This window comes from Poecilia mexicana, unplaced genomic scaffold, assembly GCF_051168715.1.
Source record: "Poecilia mexicana isolate PSO_F unplaced genomic scaffold, ASM5116871v1 scaffold_1, whole genome shotgun sequence".
Taxonomy (NCBI): domain Eukaryota; kingdom Metazoa; phylum Chordata; class Actinopteri; order Cyprinodontiformes; family Poeciliidae; genus Poecilia; species Poecilia mexicana.
In genome coordinates, this window is record NW_028263370.1 from 23,219,747 (window position 1) to 23,247,537 (window position 27,791).

The following is a 27,791-nucleotide window of genomic DNA, read 5'->3' on the forward strand; positions in this document are numbered from 1 at the left end:
TCTGACCTCCAGAGTTCAGAGATCTTTGTGTCGTTTCCTTCAGTGGTTCTTGTTGCAGCGCCTCCGCAGGCGAGGGGGGGAACATGTTGCTCAAAAGGTTTGGTTGGTTGACTCAGCAGTGGGAAAGAAAACCACAGCAGCTGAAAATGGAACAAATTGAACTGAATCTACCAAATTTATCAAATGTGAAAACTCTGAGTTTTCAGGTGCTGACATCTAGTGGTGAATACAGAAACTGCATGTGAAACTTTGTGTTCAGTCAGTGTGTTATTGCTGTTTGGTTTAATAAATTCTCATCTCATCTAATGAATTCTTGTTATTTTTACAGGAAGCTCATTCATTCCCGGACCACCTGGACCACCGGGACCACCAGGACCACCTGGGAGTGAATCACCTGCTGTTGGCCAGTACATTGCTGACTACCTCCAGAGTAAGACTTTCAGTTATTTTTTTTTATTCTTGTAACATGAACAAAGAGCTTAGGGAGGCTTTCTGCTGTGATCTGCAGGTGACAGCATCAGACAGTACTTGGCTGGACCTCCTGGACCTCCCGGACCTCCTGGAGAACCAGGCTCTCCTGGTGTTTCAGAAGATGCCCTTGTGGATAACGTAGCCAGTCGAGTAATCTCCTACATCCAGAGTAAGATCACGATGTTGGACATTTCCCACACCAGCCTGAAGGACGCAGCTCTTTTTCTGACTGTTCTGATGTTTGTTCTGATCATGCAGGTTCTGGCCCGGGGGCGCCTGGTCCTCCTGGCCCACCTGGATCCGTCTCTGTCAATGACATCATCAGTCTACTGCAGCGTAAGTGGCATCAAATCACAGTGATGAATCTTAAGAAGTAACAAGATGCAGTAGGGTTAGAGTAGAGGTAAGGTTAGGAGAATAGTAAACGGGTAAAAGTTGGAGTCTCTTGCATTTAAGACAACTGCATCAAAGGATCCGTATTCCATATGTCTGAACACCAACATGGAGAAATGAGGAAAAGTTAAACAGATGTAACTATTCATTATGAAACATAACCTCATGTTTCAAAGCTAATATGTTCCTATTGTTATGATTGTGGACATCTTGTTTCCAGGAGACGAAGTGAGGGTATATCTTATGGGTCCACCTGGCCCACCAGGACCTCCTGGAGGTCCAGGTATCGGCGGCTTCTCGATTAACCCCCATGAGGTGGCTGAACGTGTCTACGGCCTCTTGAATCGTGAGTGCTAAGTTCATGCTTTATGTTCAGTGCAGGACAGAAGTTTTGTTCTGTCTGATTGTCGGGTTGTGTCTGTCACCAGAGAGAGGGGTGCTGGGTGCACCTGGAGCTCCAGGACCCCCTGGGCCTCCAGGGCCTCCTGGTAACCTGCTGGCAAGTAAGAGCTTTAATCATCCAGGAGCGCAGACTCTAATATCCAAACTATTTGATATCACTGCATTGGCATTCTCATTCTGATTTGACCTCTGTTGTTCCAGCTGGGTTTCAGTCTCTCATCGGTCCTCCAGGACCCCCTGGTGCACAGGGTGTTCCTGGACCACAGGGTCCGCCTGGCCCCCCTGGACCACCAGGATTTGGGAGCTACGTCAACTCGGACATCCGTGACTACCTGCAGAGTGAGTTCAGACGGGAGATGTATCTGAAGAACTGCGCCTGGAGAAGCGCTCAGTGCCTGTTCTGTACGACTATCATTCTGTCTGTGGAGGTTTTGTTTGGACCTTTCTTCTTTACTGCTGAACTCCAAATCTGCTTTCTTTCAGATAAATTGTATAAATGAATGTTATCTTTATGTTTTTGTGAAAATGTTGATATTTTAGCATAAATTTGTTAAATTTGGCCTAAAGTCTTCAATGTGTGTTGGCTCCACCCACTTTGTGAAGTTTTTTATATTTGTCTGGGGACAGACTCATGCTTCTATAGGGAGGACAGTTCCACCTTAAGTTTATTGAAGTTTTGCCCATATTCCCATTCCCCACTAATTATGGAAGACAATACTAACCCTTTGCCGTCCTGTCTGCTGCCCCCTACAGGCGTTTCCCTCAGAGGCCCTCCAGGCCCTCCGGGGCCCCCTGGACCAGAGGGCCCTCCTGGTCCAATCGGACAAATGGTTTCCTTTACAGACCATCACAACAGAGACATGCTGAAGCCTGAAAGACAAGATTATGTCCGGCCTGAGTTTGATGGTAAGGACACGCTAACGCAGAGTTCTGGACCAGAACCGGGTCATGTAGCACAAACCTGTTGGTGGGACAGGAATGAAGTCTCTCTTTTTTCAGGTGGTGATGGTTTGAGTCGACCCATGTTTGGACCCCCTGGTCTACCGGGGCCCCCTGGACCTCCAGGACACAAGGGAGAGCCAGGTTTGGGCAGTAGCACCGAGTGGGGCCCAAACTCTATTAACTTATCCATCATGGCTGAAAGATTGACTGATTACATCAAAGGTACAGAGAAAATTAACGGAAATTTCTCTAACTTTGAATTTCTGCATCTTCACATCTTGTGGAAAACTTTTGTAATTGGACATGATTAGTGAAAAAGATTTAAGGTCAAAGAAAGCGGATAGAAAAACTCTATTTTTAAGTAAACATACAGTAACTACAGTTTAACCAGAGGTTAATGCTCAGCAGCATCATTTATATTTTTTAATTCTCATTTGCAGCTCACGGCGTTCTGGATGGCATCGTTGAGAACTACAACAGCAGGATCTTTCAAGGTCCTCCAGGGCCACCGGGGCCTCCAGGCCCTGCCTGGTTTGGTTCCCATGGAAACGCCACAAATATTATGGAAATTATTGAAGGTAGGAAAACTACAGAAAACAAATACATCAAACTGTAGTAAATTGGATGATAGACCTGCTAACACCCTCCTGTTTTACAGTCGTTAGGCAGCAGAGCCACCATGGACCTGCCGTCCACGGGCCCCGGGGTCCACCCGGCCCCCCAGGTCCACCAGGAGAGAGCCGACTGTTTGGTTCTCACACCAACGTTGTTGACATAATGGACTACATCAAAGGTAACAAACATATTTAATATTGTCAAATAAATTGGTCATAAATGCCCAACTGTGAATTTTTTATATATTTTTTAAATTCTTCACAGCACATGGAATGATTGTGGGACCACCAGGGAGACCGGGACCGAAAGGGGACCAAGGACTTCCAGGACTAACAGGAGCAAAAGGTGAGGCACATCCAGGGAAGGAGGGCTTATTTCTGTAGAACCAGTCAGACACACAGCAAATCTAACTGCTTTACGGGACATGTCAGGGTTTCCTATCAGATTTAATGAGCCTAGAGACCAAATCCTGCCTCACATTGCTTAGCAACAAATCAAGGCTGCATGTTGAGGATTTTAGGTTATTAAGAGTTTCTGTCAAAAACATCCTGTGTGCTTGCAGGTGAACGAGGTTATCCTGGGCCTCAGGGATACGGAGGACCAAAGGGTGACAGAGGTCAGTTTAAAAAAACAGAATGAGATGTTTTACCTGCAACTTAACATGATGTTACTCCAGTGTTTAAAACACAATGGTCACAACAAATAAAAACACATGAAGAGAGTAAAGATTTTCTCACTTAGAGCAGGTCGTTGAACAGAGGGAGCAAACGGAAGAATCCAGTAAAGACAATTAAAACCAGGAGCCTAAATACTGGGAAGCAGAGCAGCTAATCAGAGGAGATGTGAAGCAGCTGTGACAGGAAGAAAGCAGGAAACTGAGGAGACTAATTAACACAGAGTGTCTTAATGCTCAATTTTTTTTATATTTAAATACGTTTTTCTTTGAGTCATCTTTCATCCTACTACATACATGTGACCTCAATCAAACTTCTGCACTTCCAGACACAAATGAGGGGCTTAGGAGAATATGTTCTGATTTTCCAAGGGAAGTATACCTGACAATCATCTGCATAAACTTAAGATGTATTTTTTTTTTAAAAATGACAGCAAGTAGAGTGAAAACAAATCACCAGAGGGAGGCATCTGAGATGCTGTAGTAATGTTTAATTTTTTAACTGAAATTTCTGTTACGTTTCAGGAGATTTATTGCTGACAAGAAAAAGGAGAAGCTCTGGTGTTTGATCGCTGAACTCGGAGCTCCAAGAGGGATCATGAAAGCTGTTCTTATTAGCAACTGAACTTTGTGTAAAGTATTGAATTTTATGGTATGACGTTTGTATTCATTATGGGCATTTTTAAAGGATGTTTTTAAAATGTTTTTTTATTTTTGTATGTATGAGACCAAAGGAGAAGCTTTTGTTTAGAGGAAATATTTTATTTACAGCAGAATGAAAATCATTATACAAGCATTTCTAAAAACTATACATGTATTTAAAAAATGAATTAATGATGTCTATGTTTTTGTTTTCAGTCTGAATTTAGGAAGCTGAGCAGTTTTCATATAAATAGTAATTGAAAATATTTTTCTAAAAAAAGGTGCACAGCACTCCTTCATTATATTTATTTAACAACTCAGAACAGCCAATCAAGAAAAACAAAAATGAGATGAACCAATCAGAGGTCAGAAAGGCCTAAACCAGTCAGGTCCAGTTTTTTTTAAATTAATAAAAGTAAATGAAAAGAAATTAATTTTTGTGTTTAGTTTAGTTTTCTTGAAGACAGAATAAAAACCTCCACAACACATCTGAATCCTAAAAGTCGCAGTAACAACTTTACAATACATCTAAATGATTAAGGCTAACAGATCTACTTTTGGCTTTTCAAGAAACAAAATACATCATCAGAAGATAAAAATACACAAACGTTTCTTCATTTTCCAGATTTTTCTTTCTTTGCTGTTGGAGCTGATAACTTGATGCTTCCTTAGAGAATAAAAACCATGAGTGTCTTTGAAATATTTTACAACAAACCTGAAGGCATTCAGAAGGAAAAACCTGCATCCATGTCAGCCAGGAGATGAGAACATCGCAGCCTCAACGGAACCACAAAATCTAAACTATCTGGATGAAAATCTGCTGTAACCCGTTCCTTCAATAGGAGTGTTTCAGCCACAAATACATTCTGTATCATAATCACTAAGAAATGATTGACTGATTCATGTTTGACCATAAAAAAACAGAGAGCGATCCGTAGTGTAAACGTCTGCAGGGATCTGAAGGTGGAGATATTTCCGGTTCTTCAGGCACTGGGTTGTGGCGACTGAAGTGGCGCCACAGCAGCTCCTCAGACTTCCTGCCCTTTGTCGGCCCGTTTGGGTTAGAACCCGGTGGAGTGGACGCTGGGGATCGGGTAGAACTTGGAGATGCGGCTCTGGGTGGTCGGGTTAAGGCACTCGGACTCCCCGCTCATCTTGAAGAACACTTCCTGTTCCTGCAGCTTCCTGGCGAACTCCTCCTCCAACGCCTGCAAACAAACATCAGTTACCATGGAAACAAACAAGGTCATAGAAAGTGTTTTTTCAGACTGTATGGAGCAGAGAGTAGAACTGTAATGCTACTAACTAAGAGTTATCAAGCTAACTGTGCAGTTAGCATGCTACCTGCAGCCTCTAACCAAACAGATCGTTTAAAAACTATGAAGTTCAGAGTTTTCTTTCTATATTTTTGTCCTTTCTTCACCAATTTCACTTTAAAAGTTAAAAATTATAATTCAGGTACTTCTGTTGCGGCTTTTGGAACGCAGGAGACAGAAAACAGTTTCTATACAAAACTTCTAAACTAGTTGTATGCTATGTTTTCCACCAATGCTTGTTGAGGTATATTCTACACATACTGAGGATCATATTAAAGCCCTTTGGCACCATCTAGTGGTCAGCGTTTTCAATGCATGCCTAATTCAATTCATTATTTTGTTGCTAAAATGTAGGGCTGAAACGATTAATGGAATTAATCATGATTAATTTATTACCAAAATAATAATTCAAGTAGTAATAAATTATTTGTGAATTGGAATACACACCAATAAAAAGCCATTTTCTCAAAGAACAAATTCAGAGCAGCAATTAAGCCAAAAGTTTACAAAAATATATACGTTATGCATTTATCAAGATATATCAATTTATCACCTTTTGCTATGAAATTCTTAACAGTTTTATCCAAAAATTAATCAACAGGTCATCCCTGCACTGTGCTGATGTTGCGTCGAGCAGAAGGAGCTGAGCTTTTCACATGTTGATGTTATTGTTAGTCGCAGCCCTACTAAATATAATGTAGTCTGAAATCCACTTGACATGAGAAGAGAGAATGTGATTTGATCTAAATAAATAAAGTGCGGGCGGTCTACCTTCTTCCTGGGCCGGAGCTTCTCCCTCCACTCCTTCAGCTCCACGCTGTGGTCCTCGTCCAGCTCCTTCAGCTTCTGGGTCTCATGTTCAATGAGCAGGTGACACTTCTCATTCTGAAACACAAACATCTCTTCAGCTCTTTCTGCTATGAAAACCCAACTTTAACACGGCTAAAGCAGTTTTCGCATTGAAGACCTGCAGCTGCTGCAGCTCCCGGATGTTGGCGTCGCATTGCAGCTGCAGGTCTCTCATCTGGTTGTCGTGTTTCTGCTGCTGGTGGAGACGCTCGTTCTTCTGCCTCTTCTCCTCCTGAGCTGCAAACTGGGAACAGAGACAACAATGAGGCCGGCTGGATTCATTCACAGCTTCTCTCTGACCTGAGGCTCCATCCCACCTGCTTGACCTTGTCCCTCTCCTGCTCGGGGGTGATGAGCGCTGCGGTGATGCGGAGGCTCTTCTTGAACATGGCCATGCGCGTCTTGGCTTCGCTGCGTTGGATTTTGGGCAGCCGGGCTCGCTCCTGCGTCTGTTTGCTCTTCAGCTCCTCGATGAGGCGCTGGTTGTAGCGCTGCATCTGCTCCATCTCCTGCAGGCACAAACCAGCTGCTGGGAAAGTTCTCAAAACCACAAGACTGGTTTTACTTTGATATTTGGGAGCAGAACAAAGAGTTGCTTCTAATTTCTGAATCATTTCCCTCTGCATGGTGATGAACTAACTGACTGAGGAAGCCATAGACTCCAGCTGATGTCCAGCAGCTCCAGCCATGTTCCTGTACCTTCTCATGTCTCTTCAGCAGCTGGTGTCTCTGCATGAAGTACTGGTCTTTCAGCTGCTGTTTGAACAGCTGGTGTTTCTCCTGCAGGTGGCGCTCTTCCATCTCCCACATTGCAGCCTCTCGTGCTGCATGCAGAAACAAGAAGACAAACATGAGGCGGACTTCTATTAAGTTGTTTAAATAAGAAACGTTCGCAGCCGTCTTAAGCTTATTTTATAAAGATCTCAGTTTATGACCTTTGAACCCTGTCACTTTCATTTCCAGTTAAAGCTGTTCAGGATGACCGGGCCAAACCCACATTTCTGAGCAGTGACTCATTTATGCTGCGTTCCAGTAACCGGGGAAATGGGAAGTCTGAGCTGGAAAACGTCTTAACGTTCTGGTTAAGAAGTTAGAATTTCAACATGGCGACGCCCATAAACATCATTTTACAATTTACTTTCCATTAATGAACACCACTTTTAACGTGTTCAGTTTAGAGTAGCAGGCATTGGATTTAATCAGACTCTTACATCTCTGTCTTATGTTTGCACCACAAGGATGATGCGAGGAGCGGCCATTTTGAAAAGTGAAGTCGTCCTTATAATTCATACCGGGGGTGTTCGGAGTTGCTCCCAGTTTCCCAGTGGGGAATCCGATCACACAGTTGATTTTTCTGACTGGGAAGTTGGAATTTTCCAGTTCAGAGTCCCGAGTAAAACTGGAACGCAGCATCAGAGCTGGACAAGGACTGGGTGACTCAACATGATGACCAGCTGCAGATGAACCAAAAGCAGCTGATTTCATCAAGAATATGTGGCTCTCAGAGTCACTTTCTACTAATTAGTCAACTTTATACACAAAACTTTAGAAACGGCTTTGAGGAACCCAAAAACACAAATAACTATTTTTTATTTTATTTAATTAGCTGATTCACACAATCACAAATTCCTGAACTATTGCAGCTGTTACCTGGAAGCCATGGGTAATATTTAACAGAGTCGACCTCCAGGTTATGAGTATTTGCTGCTGAGTGTGAAGTGGCCTAAAAACGGAAGACTGCCCCCTATTGGTTGGGGTCTGTGTCTTTGTGGAAGTCCTTTGATGGTGAATAAAAACCATGTAAAACTGCAGATTTAAATTTCTACGAAGTAAAAGCATTTCTTCTTTGACTGTTGATACTGTGTTGCTCATCTGAAGCACTTAGCAAACTTGGTGATTCTGGATCATCAAAGTTTATCAAAGTTACAAACAAAACATCAAAGCTAACTTTGATGTTTTGTTTGTAGCGTTGGGATCTATTTCACAAAGCGTGAAGGAAGGTGAAACAGTTCCTGATTAAACCTCAAAGTCAATCTGGGGTGAATTTAAGTTATGGGATGCTCTCTTCCCCCTTTTTCAAAGAAAAGACAAACATTTTTAACAAGGACACCTAAATAATGTGTTACAATTTACTTGATAAAGGTAGCAGTTCTTAATTAAATCTAAAATACTAAGTAATTAGAAGATTTTCCTATTTATTTTCTATGAATTCATCGTTAACATCAGTTCTCAGCTAGCTGTGCCATCTGGTGGTGACATATTTAACATTTGGGCTCCTGGTCTTTTCCGTTACAGCGCTGTTAAAGCTGAACCAGGGTTCACCTCTGAGCAGCTGCTGCTTGTGGTTCAGGCAGTCTCTCTCTATGGTGGCCAGCTCGTGCTTGTGCTGCTGGATTATTTTCTTCAGCGCGCTGTCCAGATCCTGCTGCTGCTTCTGGAGGAACTCCTGTTCCTGGATTCAGAAGAACACAGATGGTTTTTGAATAAAAGTGATATTGAGGTCATTTCTGCACCAACATCAACGAGCAGGGCAGGCCCTCTGAGGTCAGATAAACGTGTCGCTTCCAGGCTCACAGCCAAGCTGTCAGCCTAAGAACAGCTTGAGCTGCTAAACCTGCTGTTAATGAGCGCTTCACCTGTCGGCCATGTTATTCTGGGCTCAGCTAACTCTGAAGGAGTCTGACCTCAACACAGTCAAATGGCACAGAAACTGAAAAACAACCAGAGATGAAAAACAGCTGATATGATGCATGTCAATCAGCTCTGACATCACAGAAACTCTGCACCAATGGGAGTCTGGATTATGATAACTTTCATCTTCATCGTCCCTGAAGGCGACAAGCGAGAGGGAAACTCAATAATCTGACCCACAACACTCTTCAAGGTAGATTTTTTACATTTTCTTTTATTTTAAATGCTTTTTTTGGTAAAGCACCTCGAGACGACATTTGTTGTGAATTGTAGTTATAGAATTAACATGAGAGGCCAAAGACAAACTGCTTCTAACATGTGGCCAGATGTTGCTTCTGCTGTTAATTATAATGAAGGGTTGAGACAAAATCATTTGAACATTGTTTTAATTTTTGTCTTAAATAGGTATTCCAGAGTAACCTTTACTGGTAAAAACAGGCCAAACGTTTCCTCTGACATGCTGAATGGCCGCGCTGCTTCATGAGGACGATTCAAACCACTCAATCCTGACATCAGCCACTCCCTGTGGATCACAGTCCACTGTCCTCCCACTCACACTCAGACGCTGAGCGCTCCGGCTGGTGGAAGTGGTTTTAAAGTGCTATTGGTTTCATTAAACAGCTTCAATCATCGGAACAACAATGGCTCTATGATTTAATATAATAAACATTTTTCAGTGTCAGAGAGGGTTGGAACAGAAAATCCACTTTAAGACATTTCATTGTGTCACAAGCTGTGGAGAAAGTCCTGTTTGCTGTGAGGCAGGGTGAACAACAGAGGCAGACAGTATAAGATTTAACCTGGCATGGTGGGACAGAAGCTGCAGAAACTCTGGAGGACAGATGAGGGCGCAGTTTGTCTCAGCGGAAACATTTTGGACTCTTGAGGGGCAGAATGTGACGGAAGGAGGTGAAAGTGGTGGACGGCTGGGACTCACCACTTTCTTGCAGTTCTTCAGCATGTTCTGGCACTTGGACAGCTCCTTGTCCTGCTCAGCTTTGATGCGCTTGGCCTCGTCTCGCAGCCGGTTGGTGTGCTCCTGCTCCAGCCTCTCGATGGTCTGCTTCTGCTGCCGCTCCAGGTTCTCCACCTCCTGGTCGTACTGACGCTTCTTACTCTGTCCAACACAAACCGCCTCATCACTCAACCGTCTCCATACATCACTGAGACTTTCTGTGACACTGAAGCTCAGAGGGGTTGGAGGAAACATTGTGATGATAGAAGTCAGGAGAGGAGTGAGAAAAACTGTAATATTGCAACAGAAAAGCAAAGCTACTCAGTTCTGAGCTCTGAATTTCCCAATGTTCACATATGATGTTCTAACTTTATTATTAGATTTTTTCAAAGAAAAACTGTTAGAAAGCAGTTGTTTTAAACAGTCAGGAGACTTGATCCAGTGATGCTCCTTTGTGCAGCAGCTTTCACAGAATGTGACTGAGCTGCAGTTTGCTGGGAGGCAGTGAAGTTCAGCAGCTTGTAGCTGAGCTGATCAGGGTGATAACAGAACGGTTTGTAGCTACGGTGACCAGGTTCAGGAAGTTCACAGTGTCATGTGAGCAGGGGAAACGGCTCCCTGTGCTTATCTCTAAACAGAAACTACAGCTGCTGCTGGAGCCGATCCGTTTGAAAGCAAGGCTGAAATGTTGTGAAGCTGGAGGAAAGCAGACTCACAGTGGTCTCCTGCTCAAAGCGTCTGTAGATCTGCTCCTTCTGCTGCTGCAGCTTGTTGCTGAGCTGCTGCTGGGCTCTCTGCTCCTCCTTCTGCAGGAGACGCAGCTCCCTCAGCTCCTGCCGCCTGCAAGAGGAGAAACAGTACAGTCATAAAAAATTCCCAGTTTAACTCATTTTCATATTATTTGCATAATAAGTGTTTGGTTTGAATGAAGTGACATGAGCACCTGAGGAATCTCATCTCCTCGTTCTTGGTGTCGTTGTCAGTGACGATCTTTGATGTTGTGACGCTCACTTCCACCCCGTCCACCATGAACTTACGAGTTTTCTTCAGCGTCTTCTTCTGCCGTTTGGAGTCCTGAGGAAACAGCAAGCAGGTTAAAAAGGAAAAGGTCTTGCTGTGGATTTATGTGTGTTTCTGAGGCTTACCTGTATAGAAACAGAACCAGGCTCCTTTGTTTTGGACAGGAAGCTGGAAATGGACAGATTGAGGTCTACTGAGCTGTTGTCTGCAGCTGAGCCCCTTCCCGAGTCAGAATCTCGCTCTTTTTCGTCTTTGGCTTTATCCGGAACCTTCTTCTCCTCTTCAGCATTCGTTCTGTCTTTTTCTACCGGCTGCTCTCCGTTTTCCTTCTTCAGGACTTCCTGCTCTGGCTCAGGCAGAGTTAGAGTCACCTTGAGATGTTTGTATCGGTCCTCCTCCTCTTCCTGAGCTGGAGTGTTTTCTTCTGGTGCAGCAGGTGAGTCAGGAGGCCCAGGAACCTCGGCCGTGTCCACTTCCTTTTCATCCTCCACGTCTATCTCCAGCTGCTGCAGCTCCTTGGACGGTGTGTCTGGTTGGGCCTCTGACCCCGGTGAAGTGGCATCAGACACGGCCTCTGGAACGTTCTCCTCTGACGGTTTCTCTTTAGGTTCTTCTGGAACTGGAGTGTTTGGAGCTTCCTGTGGTTGCTCCTGTGCAGCAGGCGCAGCAGGTTCCTCTGTGGAGACGGTTTCCGCCACATGGTTGGAGTCGGGAAGCTTGGCCGGGGAAGGAACTGGTAGGATCGGTTCCATCTTCTCAGGGACTGATTCCAAGGGCGACAGAGGGATCTTTTCGTCCTCGGAGCTGGCGACGCTGACGTCAGACGGAGCCCGTTTGTGGCCCTGGAGGAACCATGCAGAAGTTAGAACTGTCATAAATGCAGAGTCAGCAGAAAGCAAATCGTATGAAGTAACAGCTTCAGGACTCAAAAGAACATCCCAAGCACGGCTAAACAACTGCAGCTCCTGCTGTGTTCCACGTTGTTTAACCTCCTCTGCAGGCTTTCTGCAGGTTTCACCAACTCCACCATTATGAATGGAATTTAAGACTTGCACCTACACAGAAATGCGCAAACTTCGTCCAGCCAACTGGCGAAAAACGAACACTTACACATGACAGAAACAAAAAGAGGTAGCTATCAAGGCTGTTAGCAGCGAGTTAGCAGTAGCATCAGCCGTCTCGAGTCAATGAAGACGTCCGAGTGCGGCTCAAGCGTTTGCCTGACCGAAACGATTCGTGAGAAAACAAAATGAAAATAATATGAGGTTAAATAGTGACAAAATTTAAGGCATTGATCTCAGGTTAGTTTTTTACACTAAATTTTAACCATTTTAAAGGCTTTCATTTTAGACATTTGAAGACTTTAAGTATGAGCAGGTACCATGCTGTCAGATGTTACCGTCTTTAACTTATGCTGGACGATTTATGGGTGAGTCAGATAAATGTGATATAGATGTAGAAATGGATACCAGGCTGTTGCTTTTTCTGGTGTGGAAAGTTAAAACAGATGTGGTCTGCATAGAAACTGGTTTTTCTAATATCTGTGTTGGTGTGGACAGATCTCCAATGTCTGCAATTTATTATTTTGACCAATTTTCTTCTAGATTCAGTTTCTTGTTTTCAAATTGCTGAATCCTCATTGAACCATTTCACTCACAAAGAGAAGGTTTATGATTTTAATGTGATGCCAGCTTGGTGCTGTGTTCCAGTCATTCTGGGTTTCATGTGGCCTTGAGGAGCTGCAGTCATCATGATAAACAATGGAGAGATCAACGCTCAAAGTGACCCAACAGGAAGGATGTTTATGCAGAAACAGAACTAGAGTAATTAGTGTTTGCAGTGGCAGCATTCCCACGTCCTTCTTGGCTTTTGAGGATGAAAACAATAACTAGGATCTTTAATTTTCCATCAAGCAGAAATGCCTAGCCCATAAAAGCATGATCTGAATAACAATCCTCTTTCTGTTAACTTCATGTTCAGAACTCAACAAACACTGAACTTGAGTCTTTTTGAATTCCTGTAGGATTTTAGTTTCTGATTCAAACAGAAGGCATACCTCTAGAATGTGCAGCAAGCTCACAAATGTTTATATTATAACCAATCCTGGTTTTGTTTTGATCATAAAGAGAAGATATTTGGACAGCTGTTGGTACTTTGAGACATAAACGGTTTGATCTCCCTGCCTCCATACTGAATATGAGGCTATAGCTGTTTCTATTACGGTCAAAAATAACAGATCTTACAGTCACAATAGGTATTTAGCATTTTCTTTTTAATACAGTTAAAATACTCTTGAGTTATGAGTGAAAAGTATCAAATATTAACAACCACTCTTTTTTTCACGTCATAAATATCCAGTAAAATAGACTTTGATGTAAATATCTACTCACCAGATGTGCCTCGGTCTCTTCCTCCTCCTCTTCCTCTTTGTGCTCTTCGATCTCCTCGGTGACCTCAGCCTTCGCCTCGGCTATCAGCTCCCTCAGCGGCCGGCTGTCAGTCACAGTCGAGACGAACGAATGCTGCACACAAGACAAGACCGAAGGCTTGTTGGTAGATAAAAACCAATGTCATTCCAGGCGTTGTTCATAGGAAGAGAAATGGAAACCAAACTCAAAGACTCAGCCAATGATCAGCTGCTGGGTGTCAGCTACCTGTAAACAGTCAAACAATTAGAAGAATGTGAAGATAATCAAGACGCCCAACAAAAAACCCATGATAGAAAAATAACATGATGAGAAGAGACTACAGTATGATTTGCTTAAGAACACGTTCAAAACGCAAAATGGAGCAACAATGTTGTTTGTCAGACGACCGCAAACACTAAATTCAAGCCAGAGTAACGCTGAAGTGAAGTGGGTTGACATCTGGGTCTGTGATGTCAACCCACTTAAGGAAAGTAAGGAAATCATCCCAGATTTCCTTACTTTTAAGATTTCGGTCGATACTTACAAGTGAAACAGATCTTATTTTCTTATTTACCTCGGCAAAGGTCTGAAAATCAGCCGCTGTCCTCTTTTGCTCCGTTAGAGATGGCTGTTGACTGATAAGTCTGCAAATGAGCAGTTATGCAATAGGCACCCCACTGCTGCTAACTTCATCGCTATATTTAGCAACTTTTCTGACAAAAAAATAAACAATAAAAATCTGTTTTTCAGCCAGAAACTGCAATTGTTGCTCCTCCAGTAACATTAAAACTGATGTTTTTGTCCTGAGCTTGAAACCCTGTTCAGAGGCAGCAGAAGCTGGTCGACTCCATGCAGTGCAGATGTGAAGCCGTTTTTAGAAAAAACCAAATCTTAGTGCAGTGATTCACTAGAAGGTCAAATCATCAAGCAGTAAATATTTCAGTCTGAGCGTCTGCAAAGAGAAATGCAGAAGCTGCTATTACTAATCTTTTTTCTTTACTTTCCGCAAATTAATAACAAATCTGATCATTTCTGTTTTAACCTTCTGATTTGTGTGCATGGAAAGAAAAACTACTATTCTATTTTCAGCTTCATTTACTTTCAAGTTGAAAGCTGTTCAGAGTGATAAGAAGCAGAGACGTGACTCCGCTGATAACTGAACCCAGTTAGAGACACAAACTGCACAAAGTTTAAGATTGTGATAACACATTAAACACATTATGCAAGACCAGCTGAGTGTTCAACACTAACCATCGTCTGCCTACACTTAGCAGTAAAAGCACTTCAATCCATCAGCAAAATGCAAGATTTAAACACGGTCTCACCTTCTTCGGTTTAGAAATCTGCTGCATGTATTCTATGGCAGGCCTGATGATGTGAAGCTTCTTAGATATCAGAACCTTCATCGGCGGCAGGCCGCTGTTTTGCATTTTTAAGCCCATTGCGTCGTCTGTGCAGTGCTGTGGTTTTCCCAATGTGCATGAGGTAAAATGCGTCCGGCTGGCCTGCCTGTCTGCACACTGAGTGAATGAGCAGCTCTGGTTTAGCACCTTAAACCCCTCGGAAAAAGCAAAGCCTGCTCTGCTGACGTCAGCTCCAGCAGAGGGATGAGTGTCAGTCCTACTGGGACAGACGGCTCAGAGCGTACAGAGCGGCTCAACAGATGTCGCACCGGGTTCTGATGGCAGGTGGTGCATGGGTGGAGGTGGGGGAGGAAGTGGCTTAGAAGTGGCCAGGTGTTGGGGATAATCACACATTGAGAGATTTAGCTTTGGACAGACGGTACCTGAAGAAGCTGCGCTGCAGTCCATCTGCTGTCCAGGTTCTTGTCCAGGCAACGTTTCAGGAAGTCGCTGAACTCTGGAGACCTGAGCAGAGAAAACCAAACATTTAGTCAGCTGTTCACTCAGCCGTCAAACAGAAACATGGCAACTCACCAGCGTGACGGCTGCATCAGTGTGGGCGGGTCGGACTTTGCGATCTTCAGCAGGACTCTCATGGGGTTCATCTCGTGGTTGGGGGGCTCGACCTGCGCCAGCTCGATTAAGGTGACCCCCAGGGACCAGATGTCGGCCTTGTAGTCGTATGGTCGGTCCTTGGAGGTCTCACACATCACCACCTCAGGGGCCATCCTGAAAACATGCATCCAACCTTCAACTTTCACGTTTTATCAAAATGTTTCAACAAATAAAAACCTGAAATGTGTGCTGGGCTTTTTTCTTTACTTACATGAGGATAATTAATTTATCCTCATGTGTAAATGAAGATATTTGCAAGAGAAACAACTATAGTGAATAATTCTTCTTAGTCCTAATGTGCTATATTGATTGTTTTGGTTTTCCATATGAAGTGAACGAGTGTTTTTCATTACAGTATAATTAATTAGTTTTGATCTATGGCCTCTTTTTGTAATTGTTTATTTTTGTAGTTACTTTTACTTTTAATTTGCTATGTGACCTATGTATGCTACGTATTATTAGTTGTTTATGTTGAATGTCTTTCTTCCTTTTATTTGGATCTCCATTAGTCGTAGTTCTCTGCTTCTACTCCCACTACTCTAACCTCGTGGATTCACTGAGGGTGTCATGGTAGTAATGCTCTTACATGTATGTTGCGTCCCTCCAGGTTTTTGGGGGGATGCTGAAGGAGTATGGGGTATTTGGGTGGCTTTTAATAGAGTAGAGTAGAATATTTATTGTCACTCTAACAATGAAACATTGTACAACAACATTTAGGTGCAAATCTCCAGATAAAAACAATGTCTCACCTAAAACAAAGATTATAAATAATTACTTACACTGCATTTATCCCTTGATAAAAAGCTAACTGAAAACTGACCACTGACCAAATTGACCACTTAGCAGCATTCAGCATGGTGATGGCTGATGGATAAAAACTGGTTCTAATCATTCCTTGTAGAGCTGCTTCTGCCTTCTTGGCACCAAGTCAAGTCTGTTTCCAGTTGGACTCGGTCAGGGCTGTCCCCTGTCCACCAGTCCTGTTTCTGGTGTTCATGGATGTGATGGAGGTGGTGGAGAGGAGGGACTGTGTGTTATGTCACACAGACCCTCATCCCAGCGGATCAGGCCATGATCAGCTAGGATGAGGGTAGGCTCCTCTAAAGCCTCTCCAGTTCTTTAACTGGTTCTTCTCCAGTCTGTCCTGCTCAGAGTCGTCTCCTTTAGCAGATCATTCAGATTCTTCCCATGTATGGTGCGCAAGCAATTTCATTGGTAGCAGAATGCATGCATTGATTGGCCTGCGATTTACGTCACTGCAAGAGTGCAAATCTCCAAACAACATCTCAACCACTGCGATGTACCAGTGGACATGTCGCCTGCTATCAGAGAGCAGCGCCAGGAAAACACGCGTCAATGTTTGGAGCAGAATAACTGCAAACGGCAGAAGAAGTTGTCTTGGAAGAACTGGAAACAATGAAGAAATGAGAAACTGTCCAGCTGTGGTCAACGTTCTGTTTGAGACAATTGTTGTTTTGCCCTAACCGGTGTGAAATGCTGTTAGCTGCTCAAAGTTGACGGGAAGATGAAGTTAAATACACAACAGACAGCAGAAAACCTGCTGGAGGCTGCATATAATTTGTAGCTATAATTGGACAAAGGATTGAGTCAAGCAGGCACAGAAAACTTCTCACATTTATATTGCAATACAAAAATACATTTAAAAAATCCCTAAAACTTTGTATAATTTTTTTTCTTCCTCACAATTATGCACAACTTTCAATCACATAGAAGCCTAATGAAATACCTTGAAGTTGATGAAAAAGCTCATAAATGCTTTTGTGCAGCTCAATATTTTCTGGGAAGTTTACTTTTTATAAAATGTTGCATTAAAATAGAGGAATTATTCCTCCACTTACCAGTAAGGCGTTCCAATGAAAGAATCTCTCCGCTGAAGCGTCTTTGTGTTTTTGGCCGATACGCCAAAATCAGCTGAAAGCCACAAAACACAGAAATGAGTCAGAATAACTGAATCAGGAGACTTTGGGTCATGTGAAACCAACAGTCTGATTTTCCTGCAGGCAGATACTCGGACACCTCTGTGTGTGTGTTATGTCACTGGACAAAATGTCTGCTGTGTATTTCACCATGACTCATGCCACTCTGAATAAACCTGCATTACTACAACTTCTGTGGTCAGCAGCACCAAACGGTGGATGCTGAACAGGAAAGCCACAAACCAATAAGATACTGAGGCGTCACACTTCATTTCAAAGCTCTTATTATTAAATAGTATGAATCTTTAGGTTTCTCTGTGGTTGATTCTGTATTTATTTGGCAAGAGTCTGTCAGTGTTTCTCATCTTGGTAATATTTGCTCAGTCTGCTTTGCTAAAGTCGATTTTCTGCATTCTGACTGAGCCATGAAAAAGTTGATTCTTTAAACTCAGAATATAAGATTTTATCATCTAGTATTACTGACAGAAAGTTTTCAGTTTGAAAACGAGCACAAAGCTGGACAGGCCAACATTCTTTCTTCTATTTAGTCCAGATGCTTGAAATGAATCACCAGAAAAGCGTTACATGAACATAATATGGGTCTAAATTACCAAGGCTAAAATAATGGGAGTTAAAAACTACTGAAGTGGCAGAACTGTGTTTATGACCTAACACTTTGTTTTAAAAATGAAATAATTAAGTAATCATTTGAGGAAAACATCACAACAGTATTCCAGGTATCTAAAATGTTGAATTATTGGTAAATATTTGCAGTATCTGCTGGCAGAGGTTAGATTCATGTGAAGAACAGAGCCTTTGTTTAGAACACGGGACGTCATGGCGCCGTCACCAGCTGGTTCTTACCCAGCTTCACGTCTCCGTCCAGAGTGAGGAGGATGTTGCCGGCCTTCAAGTCTCTGTGAATGATTTTGTTTTCGTGGAGGTAGACGAGCGCCTGCAGGGTCTGCTTACACACCACCCGGATCTGCGGCTCGGTCAGGGGTCTCTCCAGTTCTGAGCAGAAGAGGGACGGTTGCCATGAGCATGTGCTTTAAATCAGCTCAGCATGGCACGCTAATGTAGCCTAATTGTAGGTGGCGATACGGCTTAAACCACAATTAAAGTCTTGCAGAAAGCAAGAAAGAAAGCGACCATGTGGGTGGTCCGCTGAGGCCTTTTTTCACTTTCGCTGCTGGTTCAAGCCGTTTCCCTGTTAGTGAAACAACCTGTGATAAAAAGTGGAACTGCTGACTCACCGAGCATGACAGCATCCACTGCCCCTCCTGCACAGAACTCTATGAGGATCTGCCAACGACAGGAGAAAACACAGGACCAGCGTTAGCTTCCAAACATCTGCTTTTCTTCAAATAAAACACACATGAAGCTCATAGAAGATTTGACCTCTCACCTACTTTCACGGCTTTTTTTTAACCAGACTATTAAGTCTCCCCAAAATAACCTTTAATTGTCCATAAGTGACCTCTCCAGTTTTTTCAGAATGGCTGTTGAAGTAGTTTCTTACATGTGAAAGATTTTATTTTCCAAATTTGTAAGTTTGTCAGAAGGAAAATAAAAAATGATTTCAATTCAAACCAAAAGTACTCTATTCATCCTAAAGGGAAATTAAACTCATGCCATCAAAGCTTCTTCAAAACGTTGTGGAGGTAAAGGACTGTTTGGGAAGCAACAGCAGTTGGTTAATAGCTCAACGGTTATAAACTTGTTATAAAATATAATATTTAGCCAGTGGGACTGAGTCTCAGATTGGACATGAATCATGTCCAACAGCCACAGAGTGATGGAAGTGCAGAGGAGAAAAAGAGGAAAGACGACAATAGGCAGATATGGAAACTGATATCACAATATTTACCAGTTTGCACTAACCAGTGCAAGATTTTTGAATACTGTGCACCCTTACAGTAACAATAACTCTCAAATACAAACAATACCTGCAACATTCACAAGGAGAGCCAAGATCAGTGCAGATTAATTATTTACAGCATATGAGGTGCTACTCAGGTCAGCAATTGAAAATTCCTGCTTGTTATATTGCAATAAATATCTTAGAGATAGAAAATATTGTAATTCCAGATTTTGCCCCAATATTGTGCAGCTCTGATTGAAACTGCAGGATTTAAGGCTTCAGGGTAATCACTTGGAAAAAGGAGCTTCAGTGACTCAGAAAGCAGCTGAACCATAAGACAGAAACTGTTCCTGATTTCAACAGAAATATTCACTTCTTCCTAGAACCTTCTGGAGCTAAAAATACAAAAACAACCAAACTAATATCTTGGCTGAAACAATGTGGGAACGAACCACCACCCAGCATTCATGAATGAAACGGTCTTACAGGCATTCAGAGGCCTCAGTGTGGCGGCTGACGTAAGAGGATTGAGGCTTTCCACACTGCCAGACCTCAGGCCTTCTGCTGCTGATAGGATTACAGTTTGTATGAACGGAGAGCCGTCTGCAGCATCTGGAGGCTCTCCTCAGCAGCACAGCATTCGCACAGCCTCCCCCCCACAATGAGATTGAGAAATATTGGCCGAGTGTTACTATCTGAATAAAAGAGAAGTTACACTTCTGCAAAACGTGAAACTTTTTGTGGTTTACACATCTGTCAAAAGTGTTTGATATGGTCAACCAGATAGAAAGTGAAAAACTCCTAACAACAACAAGGAAAAGCTTCAGTGGAATTCCTGAGCTCACTTGAGATTTTCAGGACCGCTCCACTTCCAACAAAGCCGCTCCAGGCCACACACCGCCCCCGTCTTACAGCGCTCCTGGCTGCCTCTGGTGCTCCTCTGTTGTTTTAGAGGCTCTGCTGTGGCACAATGGCCGCCAGAGGCTTTTCAGCGCGGCAGCGTGAACAGAGGAACCACAGGCCAGGGCCGCGGCTTCCTCCCTACTTGTTTATTTGACACATTCACACTGAACTCTATTTAGAACCGTGCACCACTTGTTTTCCAAGCCATTCATGTGACACAAAGAGGGCGGATGTGGTCGAAGGTGATTCCACCTGAAATGTTGTGGTGAAGAGCAGCGACTGGAATGACAGAGACGCAGCAGTGAGGAAACGCAGCGCAGTAACAGCCGTGAAGCGGCCGCCTCTGGGGTTTTACAGAATAAAGTCTTTCATCAGGAGAAGGAAATGTCCTAGAGTCCGTCTCCTCTTTGCATGAACAGGTGCGACATGAAGAGGAAAAGGAGAAAACTCTACCTCTATCAGAATGAGCTTATTGTTTGGAGGACAATGGGGAGGAAAAGGGCAGAGCGCTCAACACAGCACTGAAATGAAACACCAGCTGATCATGAGAGTTAACAACGTTCAGAATGCCTTTTCAGACCTTCGTGTGCCGACTCACAGGAGCGCCATGGTGATGTTTCTGTGTCATCTCCTGTTCACTATATCTGCCCTTTGACCTGCCACACTCAGATTATTTACATGATAGGAAAAAGAAAACTCTGAGTTACTGCAGTCCAAGTCCTCTAACCTCTTAGGCTGGATATTAATATACGAGGACAAACTAGAAGAGATACAAGTAAAACATTAGACATGAAATTAATTAGATCAATGTTTTAAAGGAACGTGTAAGAAAATTAAAAACAAAGGTCTCATTTGGAGTGAACAGATTATAAACTGGTATGATGATTAACAGCTCCTAAAGCTGCTTGTTGCTGCAGCTCATGTGAACTTTAACCACATTTTATCCCACAATGCAGCAGTAAAAAAAAAAAAAAAAGAAGGAATTTTGCAATAATTTTTTTTCATCAGATGATGCAACATAAAGACAGGGAGACAGGATGAATGTGGCTGAAATTGTGCAACACAAACTATCCGATTATTCATATTTGACATACAAAAGACAATTAAGTTAACAGGAAAAAGCTGTGAAGATACTGAACTGATTGTCTTCCACCCAAATGAACCAGTAAGTCATTCAGTTTGAAGCAGATACATCCCTGCAGAAGGAGCCCAAAGCCTCGCTGCTACCAGCTGCTCCACTGATCAGCTCTGAATGGATCCAAAGAGGAACATGAAGCTGCTGCTTCCCTCCTGCTGATGCACACTGCTGGACAGCTGGCTGAAAGAAGCTTCCTCAACCTTTCCTTCACACGTAGAAAAAAGAATTCCAGCTTTTCTGGAAATGAGACAGTTATGACCTGATAACTAGGAGAGCCCCAGCAATGTCTCCCATCCAGGAAGGAAAAACTCTGGTTGGGAGTTTAAACTGGTAGTTGGTGGTTCAGTGACAGGCTCACCACCAGCACATTTAGCTCTGTCACAAACAAAGACGACCTACGATGAAAAAGGAGCAGGTCTGAAATGTTCTGAGTAAACGGTGAGTTTGATGGCTTCCATGTCTGCTCCCACAGCAGTCTGCTTTCCTTCATCCTCCTCTTTGTCTTTCAGATTGATAATAAAAACAGTGACATCCCAAAACTATTTTGTTCTCTGTTTGACCTTTGTGGCAGTTTTTATACAGTCCACCGTCTTCTAAATATGTATTCTCCAGAATCTTTGTGGTTCCTTGGAGATTGAAGCCTTTTTCTCCAGCTAGCCTCGCAGATTAGTGTTTTTCTTATGGACACTCAGCTGTTCAGTCCCAACTCCTTGACTTCCCATCACATTGTGCTCTTACTGTCACTATTACACCATTCAGAGTTCTACTGTTGTCCTTCTTTCATTTGACAAAGCTTTGAAATGCTCACCTATCACCACCATTCAGGTTTGTTTCCTAACCACATTTCTTCCTGAAAGATGATGGTTAGGGTCCCTTGAAATTAGGGGTGCAACTATTTATTTGCACCGATTTCCTTAATTTTGGGAGATCGGCGATCAGCTGATACATATGTGTAAAGCTGGTCTTATCAACCTCTGCAAAGGTCTAAAAATCAAACACTGTCCTGTTCTGTTCTCCCGTGAGAGAGGCTTGACCGACAGACCGGCCCACCACCTCATGTCTGCACGTTAACAATAGTCACCCCACTGTTACCAACTCAGTGACTTTCTTGCTGCATTTAACAACATTTCAGACAAAAAAATTTGTATCAGTCAAAATCAAAATCGGCGTGACAGGATTTCTGAAATCGGTAATCACCGATAGGACAGAAAACTGCAATCAGTGCATCCCTATTTGAAAGCCATTTTATTATTTTCCAATTTTAGTTATATTTTTTCCAAAATTCAATTTTTCTGAATTCCATTTTAAGCATGGGGTCCTGGTTCTACACTTTCCTTCCAGGTTTTGAAAATGTGTTGGACAGTTCTCGACCCAGTTTTAGTCGTTTCTGCCTCTGCTTGATGCCAGTGATCTGACCCTTCTTAAACAGACTAACATCTTCTCCTCAGCCACAGGGTGTGTCTTTCTACATGCTTGTGTAAGAAATGAGAAGCTACTCATTGCATCAGCTGAGGTTAAAGAACTCGTTGCAGCTGAAAGATAACCGCCTGCAGTAATTATTATTATAGGAGGCTTGGATCTGTTTGCTTAGGTAAATCCAGGTGGCAACATTTTTGGCCAGTCAGCAAAGTTCCCTTTCCTGTAGCAGAATGCTTTCATTTGACCATGAGAATGTTGACAACAAACCAAATCCTATTGATGCAGCTTGTCAGATTTTTTACTTTTTTAACAAGCTTGAGGTGAAACGACATCTTTCTTCTTCAGATGAATGAAAGATTACTAATATTTACTTTACAAAACCTTCATTCAAAAAGTCAAACTAATCTTTTTGAACTTTTTGAAGCAGACACTCACCCACAGCTTGCTCTCGTAGTAGAAAGCGTCCAGCAGTTTGACAATGTTCTGATGATCGCAGGAGGCCAGGATGTCGATCTCCACCATGTAGTCCTCCAGCTCCTCCTCTGTCTTCGTATCGATGACTTTGGCAGCAGCGAGGACACCCGTCTGCTTGTTCTGAGCCTGGAGGTAAAAATACACCAATTTAATCCTTCTTCATTTCTTTATACGAGCTTCAGACAGGTTATATAGAAAACACACACATGCCAGAACCATCCGAGCCAGAAGGAGGTAACAACAGGGTTAAAGCCTTCGCTATTCGTGATGTTGAAGTGGAAATTCCTTCGACTGTTTTGGCTCCTCGGCAGACAGGATGTACTCAATGAAGACGCCGCTGCGATATGGGATGCAGCCACTTCCTGCTGATTCACAGCTCCACAGTGAGCTATGAACAGCATTTAAAGCTTAATAAACTCCCATCACTTCTGTAACTTACAGTTTGAGCTTCACTGTGAAGCAGACAGAGGCATGGCGTTAGAACGGCGGAGTTTAATATTTCTGGATAATTATATAATCTGTAGGCTCTTCTCATCTGACTGCAGCTGGAAATATGAGCCGTCATATCTAACTTTAAATGCCTCTTTATTGTCCTATGGAAAGACTTTTTACTCAAAATTACATAAATGAACATTGTAATTAATAAATTATTAAAACTTACTCCAAATACATAAAAAAATTATTCATATTAAAAACTTTTATTGTGGATGTTATTTTGTCAGTTTTATTATAATAATGCTACTTTACAGTCTAAGGATCTTTTTATTCCATGTTCTCACCTTCTTAAATGGGGCAGGTTTGGACACAAAATAAAACACTATTATGCATTAAAAAAATAAAATAACCAAATAATAAATGCTAAACTAAATAAATAAAACTGTTATTAACAAACTCATATAATATTTATTTAAACCATATATGTGACTGAACTGATTTTTTTATTGAGTTATTGAGTCTTGGTCCTCCAAGACTCAATAACGTCTAACTGCTTAAAAGCATCGCTTTGAACTCCTGCAACTCAAACTAGATCTGGAATATCAACCAAAACCACCAAGCTCCACTTTCTACTGGATAACAAAAACCACCAGCTGATGGTTTTTATAAACCAAAAAAGGTTTGGCTTAGTAGATAGCAACTGCAATTACCATCTGAGGTAGTAGGATAATATTTTGCAAGTGTTATGAACTTGTATTTTTCATGCTGATGTAATATTTAGCCACTTGGGCAGAGTTTCACAGCGGCCGGTTCTCACAACGAACACTAATGGATTCGCCCATCGCAGAGTGATGGAATAAGAAGTAAACAGGCATAGACTGCAAGATTTTCGAATATCATGCAGCCCTGTTAGTTATCAAACAATGCATCTAGTTCAGTTTAGGATTCAGAAAACGTTTTCTATTTAAGGAAACTCAGCAGACTGCAGCATTCACTTCTCCTGAACAAGTAGCGAAAATAAACATTAACTTGATTTTGAGTCATTGCAGCAATTCCTCATACAGAGCATGCATGTGGTGACAGTGGAGAGGAAAACTCCCCTGTAACAGGAAAAAACCTCCAGCAGAACCAGAACCTGGCTCAGAGTGAACGGCCATCTGCTTTAACTCACTGAAGGGTTGAGAAGACAATGATCATCATCAGAACTAACAAATACAAATCTCTTAAAAAAAAAAAGGTGGGCATTTTTAGGTATAAAAAATCTAAAAATGGTGACACCACCCTCAGTCTGAGCTTACTTGAATAACACTTCTCTTTCTGACTGCAGAGTAATTGGATTTTCTTTTGTACTTTCTGTTTGTGGTGTTGATGATATGTTGCCCTGGTAGGGCTAAATGTTAGAATTGGGGTCAAGTCTGCCTGGTGATTATTTTCAGTGCAAGTAGGAGGTGATGCAGGAAGCATTGTTGGGACTTTAAAATAACATAAATGAAAGCTTTTGTTGATCTTTGATACTAAAATCTGACGTTTCCACTTCAGTTTACACTGGTATGTTGCTAATAAAGTGGAACAAAAAAATAAATAAAAATACAAACAGATATGCTAAAAAAAAAAACCCTCATCGTTTGCCTCATTCCTTCTGCAATGCCAGCAGAGACGTGTGCTTGTGTGGGGAGTAGATTTTATTTTGATTTAATTATTTCTCTAAAACTACCAAAGGAATAGAACCCCTGACCATGATGTGTTCTACAGGTAATAACTACATTTCACCTGGGTTTGATTGAATATACAGAGAAGTTATGTTAGCAGCTTTAAATTATGAATTATTGAAATAAAGGTGGGCATTTTTAAATAAGAACATGGTCATAAAAGAAAAACAAAAGTGCAACAATCAAGGGTAAACCAACCTTGAAAACTTTGCCGAACGCTCCATCTCCCAGCTCTCCAACTATTTCCCAAATCTCCTCTGGATTTTCATCCCTGCGCACATGTTCGTATTGCTTCTTCTTCTTCTCCACTCCCAGTTTAAATATCTTACGGAAATTAAAAAACGACATAATGTCTCCTGCTTGAAAGTTCATTAAGAAGTAAGACAAAACAGCAGGTTTGGAGCAGGTTAATGTTGTCCCATTAGGAATACAAACTCAAAAGCTTCCATATCAGTCCAGATCCAAAGCTTAGCTTAGCCTATGACACCAATCTGACCAGTCTACCCAGTGGCTATTTCACTCATAATATAAACACTTTGTACACATAGAATAATAACCACTAAAATCTTAACCGTTTTGCAGCAAGTAAAACGTGTATAATTTTTTTCTTTTTCTTTCTTAAAGAAGTAACTGTTTCGGGAATCTCGTCGTTGTTCCAACTGGCCCGACAACAACCCAGTCTGTCCGTGGGTCTCTTTCTTCAACAACAAAAAAACACAAACAAAAGACAAAAAAATAGGCACTGTCCAAATCCTCACGTTGATTCCGACAAAGTCCCTCGCTACAGTCCAAAAAGACACCAATGTACGCAGTTTATCCGCGGTTTAGTGTTCGTTAAAACCGTTAAAACGGTCATCTTTTTCCGGAGCGGGTCGGGCTGCTCGGTGCCTCGTAGCGGATTTAGTGACCGAGCGCGTTCACGCACACCCCAGCGCGTGCCAGCATTTCTTTTCTTCTTGAGCTGACAGTTGGTTAACGGTTGGTAAATGAGGCTAAAATTAGCTTTCTGCTGCCCTCATCTGACCGGGTAACCAACAGAAACACACCACACCTGCTTAACTGCTCCCCCTGCCGCCTTCTCAACCAAAGCGATCTACGAGCGCTTTATTATTAGTTACAGTACGGAAACATCCAAAGTCTCTTTGTTTCAGTGAAACTACGTCTACCATGATACATTGCGACACAATGCAATGTGTTGCAATGATACATGCAGTATAGTATTATTAAAAAAAAAAAAGAAATATCACACGCTGTGAGACATTACAATAAGTTTCTATCAATAATATTTAGACCGGAAAATTTTTTGTAAGTTTCAATGAGTGGGTCATATGACTACAGACAACGCTAGCGATTGACGCTTACGTCACAGTTACAACCATATTGTGAGTGACTTTTAGACATATTGATCAAGCCAAAATGAAAAAATAAAAATAAAAACAGCGCATAGTCTCAAATCTAAAACTTAATTATGCAAATATTTTACTTATGTTAAATCGTCTTCTATATCCAAGTAAAAATAATAAATTAGAATCTATGCATAATATGAAGAATATAATACATAGAGTGAACAAGAACGGACTTAAAAGTTGGTTATATATGCTTGTTTTAGTATATGATAATGAAAATAATACATTACTCCAACTTATTCCATCCATCCATCCATCCATCCATCCATCCATCCATCCATCCATCCATCCATCCATCCATCCATCCATCCATCCATCCATCCATCCATTTTCTTCAGCTTATCCGGGGTCGGGTCGCGGGGGCAGCAGTTTTAGAAGGGAGGCCCAGACTTCCCTCTCCCCAGCCACTTCTTCCAGCTCCTCCAGGAACCCCAAGGCGTTCCCAGGCCACCAGAGAAACATAGTCCCTCCAGCGTGTCCTGGGTCTTCCTCGGGGCCTCCTCCCGGTGGGACGTGCCCGGAACACCTCACCAGGGAGGCGTCCAGGAGGCATCCTTACCAGAAGCCCGAGCCTCAACTGGCTCCTCTCGACGTGGAGGAGCAGTGGCTCTACTCTGAGTCCCTCCCGGATGACCGAACTTCTCACCCTATCTGTAAGGGAGAGCCCAGCCACCCTGCGGAGGAAACCCATTTCGGCCGCTTGTATCTGTGATCTCATTCTTTCGGTCATGACCCAAAGCTCATGACCATAGATGAGGGTAGGAACTTAGTTCTCTCTTCACCACGACGGACCGGTACCAATCCGCCTGTGGATCCCCTGCTCCCTTCTTCCCTCATTCGTGAACAAGATCCCGATCCTACTTATTATGCATTAGTATTAATTGAGAAAAAATATTTATTAAGATTAGTTATCAAAATAACAACATTTATATTAGTTGTCTATTGAATAACAGTTAACACTGTGAGTTTCACAACCTATTCCTTAGATATTACTTTTCTATCAGCAGTAATAGTTCCGTTATCATATAAGTAAATAGTTAACATATAGAAAACTATTTTTGAAAGGTTCACACAGCTTTACCAGTTTTGATCAAATGAAATCCTAAAAGCA

The 27,791-nt window shown here is 42.3% G+C and overlaps 2 protein-coding genes across 3 annotated transcripts in view; one reads left to right on the forward strand and one right to left on the reverse strand.

Moving 5' to 3' along the window:
* The window catches only part of col17a1a (collagen, type XVII, alpha 1a), an 18,369-nt gene extending 13,801 nt beyond the window's left edge, over positions 1–4,568 (forward strand). For both annotated transcript variants that reach the window (XM_014985678.2, XM_088006634.1), the window contains 13 exons: positions 329–430; positions 509–640; positions 730–807; positions 1,085–1,210; positions 1,293–1,367; positions 1,468–1,605; positions 2,020–2,172; positions 2,266–2,430; positions 2,649–2,786; positions 2,867–3,001; positions 3,088–3,168; positions 3,386–3,439; positions 4,022–4,568. In XM_014985678.2, coding sequence (XP_014841164.2) covers positions 329–430; positions 509–640; positions 730–807; positions 1,085–1,210; positions 1,293–1,367; positions 1,468–1,605; positions 2,020–2,172; positions 2,266–2,430; positions 2,649–2,786; positions 2,867–3,001; positions 3,088–3,168; positions 3,386–3,439; positions 4,022–4,065 — 1,421 coding nt within the window. In that variant the 3' untranslated portion in view covers positions 4,066–4,568. The remainder of the gene's footprint in view (positions 1–328; positions 431–508; positions 641–729; positions 808–1,084; positions 1,211–1,292; positions 1,368–1,467; positions 1,606–2,019; positions 2,173–2,265; positions 2,431–2,648; positions 2,787–2,866; positions 3,002–3,087; positions 3,169–3,385; positions 3,440–4,021) is intronic.
* LOC106917021 (STE20-like serine/threonine-protein kinase) lies at positions 4,238–27,527 on the reverse strand. The gene is made up of 18 exons (XM_014985679.2): positions 25,473–27,527; positions 23,092–23,256; positions 18,589–18,637; positions 18,197–18,346; positions 17,255–17,327; positions 15,315–15,509; positions 15,164–15,245; positions 13,360–13,491; positions 11,095–11,811; positions 10,893–11,023; positions 10,666–10,789; positions 9,932–10,111; positions 8,626–8,755; positions 7,003–7,127; positions 6,621–6,812; positions 6,422–6,547; positions 6,226–6,339; positions 4,238–5,346 (listed from the first exon to the last, which is right to left on the reverse strand). The coding sequence occupies exons 1-18, from the start codon at positions 25,644–25,646 to the stop codon at positions 5,200–5,202; spliced, it is 3,006 nt and encodes a 1,001-aa protein (XP_014841165.1). The 5' UTR covers positions 25,647–27,527; the 3' UTR covers positions 4,238–5,199.
* Between the last annotated feature and the right edge of the window lie 264 nt (positions 27,528–27,791).